The sequence below is a fragment of the Tupaia chinensis genome, unplaced genomic scaffold (genome assembly GCF_000334495.1).
Source record: "Tupaia chinensis unplaced genomic scaffold, TupChi_1.0 Scaffold145225_1, whole genome shotgun sequence".
NCBI classification, from domain to species: Eukaryota; Metazoa; Chordata; class Mammalia; order Scandentia; family Tupaiidae; genus Tupaia; species Tupaia belangeri.
This window is the reverse complement of record NW_006205085.1, coordinates 307,520-311,738: the sequence shown is the minus strand read 5'-3', so window position 1 is coordinate 311,738 and position 4,219 is coordinate 307,520. Positions and strand designations below refer to the sequence as shown.

General features: G+C 37.9%; 1 protein-coding gene across 1 annotated transcript in view; it reads left to right on the top strand.

The window, feature by feature from the left end:
- LOC102499892 (vomeronasal type-2 receptor 116-like) overlaps positions 1-3,948 on the top strand; it is a 29,493-nt gene extending 25,545 nt beyond the window's left edge. Inside the window, 3 exon segments of the mRNA XM_014583964.1 lie at positions 3,021-3,309; positions 3,311-3,334; positions 3,336-3,948. Of these exon segments, the coding sequence (XP_014439450.1) occupies positions 3,021-3,309; positions 3,311-3,334; positions 3,336-3,948 (926 nt within the window).
- Positions 3,949-4,219: the final 271 nt, after the last annotated feature.

Sequence of the window (4,219 nt, the reverse complement as noted above, 5' to 3'; positions counted from 1 at the left end):
CTTCTCCTCCATTCTCCTCTTGGGATCTTGGGCACTCACGCACATGTGCCCGGCGTGAGTTTTAAGCCACCGGGTCCGGGATGTGAACCGTGGTCGACCACATGGGAGATCAGCAACATAGCCATTATGCTAACTGCTGGTTCCCATATTTTATAACTTTTTAAACCATACTCAAACACCTGTGCAATTCAGTACAAAAAGTTGACTAATATCAGAATACTACATTTTGATATGTATTGCACGAAGAAAAAGAATCACAGTTTACAAATTGAGGACTCAACAGTCTAATAAACTTTACAACTGAGCACATCAAAATATGTTCTCATACAAAATATAAAAATCAAGCAATTATCATAATGAAATAATGTACTATCAAATATGAAATATGTAAAGTTATAAGAAATCATGCTCCCATTTTTCTGATATATAAAGCATAAGTTTATTTTGAATTCTTTCATAACAATTATGCAATTGCAGACATTTTAACAGTAGAAACCACTTGAATTTCATCACTAGTAAAAGTTAATATATGTTCAGGTAAGAATATACCAAGAAAAAATATTACTTATCTTTTATGAAGGAATTGCAAAAGCATATAAGTGTGTAAAACAAGAAATAAAAATAGAGGTACAGGGCTAGCCTATGGAGTGGTAGTTAATGTGCCTGAATCCCACATGACCTAAATTGTGACTTGAGTTCCAAATAAGATGGCTTTGAAACACACAAAGGGTTTATGTGTTGTCCAAAATTCTGATAAGAGGGAAAAAATGGTGTAGAGGTTATTGTGGCATGACTATTTCATGGAGGTGGTGCTGTCTCACTACCTCACTCTCTCTGTATCTCTGTCTAGTGAATCCATGTGCCCCCTGGCAATAGGGGCCAGCGAGTGGCATGTTTGTTTAGATGCTGGACTCCCACATGACCAATCGTGGTACAAGTCCGAGACCTAGTGGCTCATTCTCTCACTTTCCCTCTCTCTGTCTCTATTTGGTAAGCACACATGCCCTACAACAAATTTTAAACATAATAGTGATTGCTTTTAAAAATAAAAAGGAAAAACAATGAAAGAAAGAAATGGTTTGTGATCCAAAAGGATAAATTCCTGTGTTTGTGGGTACCAAACTTAGTTCTGAAACAGAAGCCAGGAGTATCTGCTGACTCTAAAAATAGGAATAGGTACTGCAAGAAAACAATGCTATTGACTATCACTAATTGTTTCAAGAATTATTTATTTAATTTGATTTAACATTATTATTTTTTAAATTTGATAAAGGGCATGTACACTCACCAGAGAAGTAAAAGAAAGAAATAGAAATGGAAGTGAGAAAGCAAGTTGTCAGGCTCAATACTCAAAATGCAGGCAGCCATTGAGAGTCTTACATCATCACCATCATGCGACCTGGTGGATTCCACTCTAATTCATTGAGAGTATACTGGGTTGCTGGAAAAGTCATGACATATTTCTATTTATTTCTATGAAATAATGCAACATGACTTTTATGACAACCCAATGGAATTACCTCAGTTTTACAAAATAAATAAATTAATAAAAAATTGAGACATGAAGAGAAACCTTACTTATTTTTGTAAATAATAATAATAATGATAATTGAAACACAGCCATGCCTGTTAATATCCATAAACTCTGAGAAAGTTTTCCTGGTACATAACAAAGAGGTGAATATTTGCAACAGAGACTTTATAATATTTAAAGGCAAAAATATTACTAGCCACATACAAAAATTAAAAAAACATGCTTTCAGAGGTATATAAATGGATACATCAAAAATAACTCATCCTTCTGTCATATACTTAAAATTAAAATTTCACAAAAAATTGATACATAAGAGCAATCAAATTCCATTCAAGATTCAAATGTTTTATATTAGAACTGTTTTCAATATTTATATAGGAGTGTTAGGAACCAGCAGTTAGCATAATGGCTATGTCGCTGGACTCTCACGTAGTCGACTGCGGTTCGAGTCCTGGACCCAATGGCTTAAAACTCATGCCGGGCGCATGTGCGTGCATGCCCAAGATCTTGAGAGGAGAATGGAGGAGAAGGGATTGCAGCGTGACCATCCCCCCTGGGGGGTGATTTCTCGCTTTCTGTCTCCATGTCTCTCTCTGTCGATCTGGTGAGTGCACGCGCCCTATAGCGAAAAACCTCTCCAAAAAAAAATTATATAGGAGTGTTTATGATAATATTTACAGAAAAATCAAAATGTACAATGAGAAAATTCTGTACACAAAGTGACATGTTATATAAAAGAAAAAATCAATAGAAATTTGGTTAGAAGAAAACTATTAAGTGATTTTTGTCTTAATATAGATAAGAAAACTATTTATTACTATTGTTATGAATAAGTATGATAAGTCATGGAAATGTAAGACTTATCAAAATGAAAACTCAGGGGAACAGGAGTTAGCGTAATGGCTATGTCACTCGACTCCCATGTAGTCGACTGCAGTTCGAGTTCCGGATCCGGTGGCTTAAATTTAGGCAGGGTGCAATGTAGTCGACTCCCAAGATCCTGAGAGGAGAATGGAACAGAAGGGATTGCAGTGTGGCCATTCACCCTGGGGGGTGATATCTCGCTTTCTGTCTTTCTGTCTCTCTCTTTCTGGTGAGTGCACTCACCCTATAGCAAAAACTTCTCCAAAAAAAAAAAAGAAAGAAAAAAAAAAGAAAAGAAAAACTCAGGAGAGAGTAAAGATCTGGAATAAATTCTCATCCTTGAGAACATCACTGAGAGCCACAAGATGGGCCACCCAATATCCTCATATGCTTAAGACCCAGTTTCAAATCACTTTGTTGTTATCCACAGATAAAAAAATTCTCCCAGTGTCATGAACAAGGGCTCTTAATTTGGTGTATCCTGGTATTACCTCAGGATTTGGTGTATTTTGGTATTACCTCAGGGGCTTAATCTGTGCAAAATTACACAAAAGGGACCTTTAGCTTCTACATGACAAACAATTAGTGAAATTGACTTGCTGGACCTTTACTTTTTAACCAGATGTAAAGCAGTGTATCCAGTGTCCTTTTCAAGAGTATCCAAACAGTGAGAGAACTCACTGCCTTCCAAAGACTGTGATATTCCTGACTTTTGAGGATGCTTTGGGGACAGCTATGGCCTGCATAGTTCTATGCTTCTTTGTTCTCACAGCTGTAGTTTTGGGGGTCTTTGTCAAGGCCAACAACCAGGCTCTCAGCTTCTTTCTGCTCATCTTCCCCCTGCCATGCTTCCTCTGCTCCTTGCTCTTCATTGGCTATCCTAATGCATCCACCTGTGTCCTCCAAGTTGCATTTGGCCCTTGTGTTCACTGTGGCCATCCACCACTTTGGCCAAAACCATTAGTGTGATTCTGGCATTCAAGGCCATAAAGCCTGGAAGAACCATGATGTACTTGCTCCTCTCAGGTGCTTCCAACTCTGTCATTCCCATTTGCTCTATATTCCAAATGATTATCTGTGGAATCTGGCTGGGAACCTCTCCCCCTTTTGTTGACATAGACTCATGTTCTGAGCCCAAAAACCTCATAATCATGTGCAACAAGGGCTCAGTCACTGCCTTCTACTGTGTCCTGGGTTACCTGGGCTTCTTGGCTCTGGGGAGCTTTACTGTGGCTTTCCTGGCCAGGAACCTGCCTGACACATTCAATGAAGCCAAGTTCCCCACATTCAGCATGCTGGTGTTCTGCAGTGTCTGGGTCACATTTGTCCCTGTCTATCACAGCACCAAGGGCAAGTTCATGGTGGCCGTGGAGGTCTTCTCCATCTTGGCCTCCAGTGCAGGGCTCCTAGGCTGCATCTTTATGCCCAAGTGCTACATTATTTTGATAAGACCCAATGAGAACTCCTGGAAAGCTTTAAAAACCAGAAGGGGTTCCAAATTAAACAGGCATTCTAAGGGTTTATCTCATAAGCCTGTATCACTATTTTAGGGTTTGAAGAAAAAAATGCATCCTGATTTAATAACCTTAGATGATAAAAAAAACTGAAAATGACTGACTTTTTCAATTTATTCTTAAAACAGTCATTTTGTATATAAATTTTAAGCAGGTATTAAACCTGCAACTATGAATGATATCTTAGATTATTGGGTAGTTTTACATTATGTGTATTGATTAATTGTAAAATTTTATTAACTAGCAACTATTGTGTCCTCCTAGAAAGCTTTTGTGTGTGTGTGTGTAGTCAGAAATAATGTCTTTA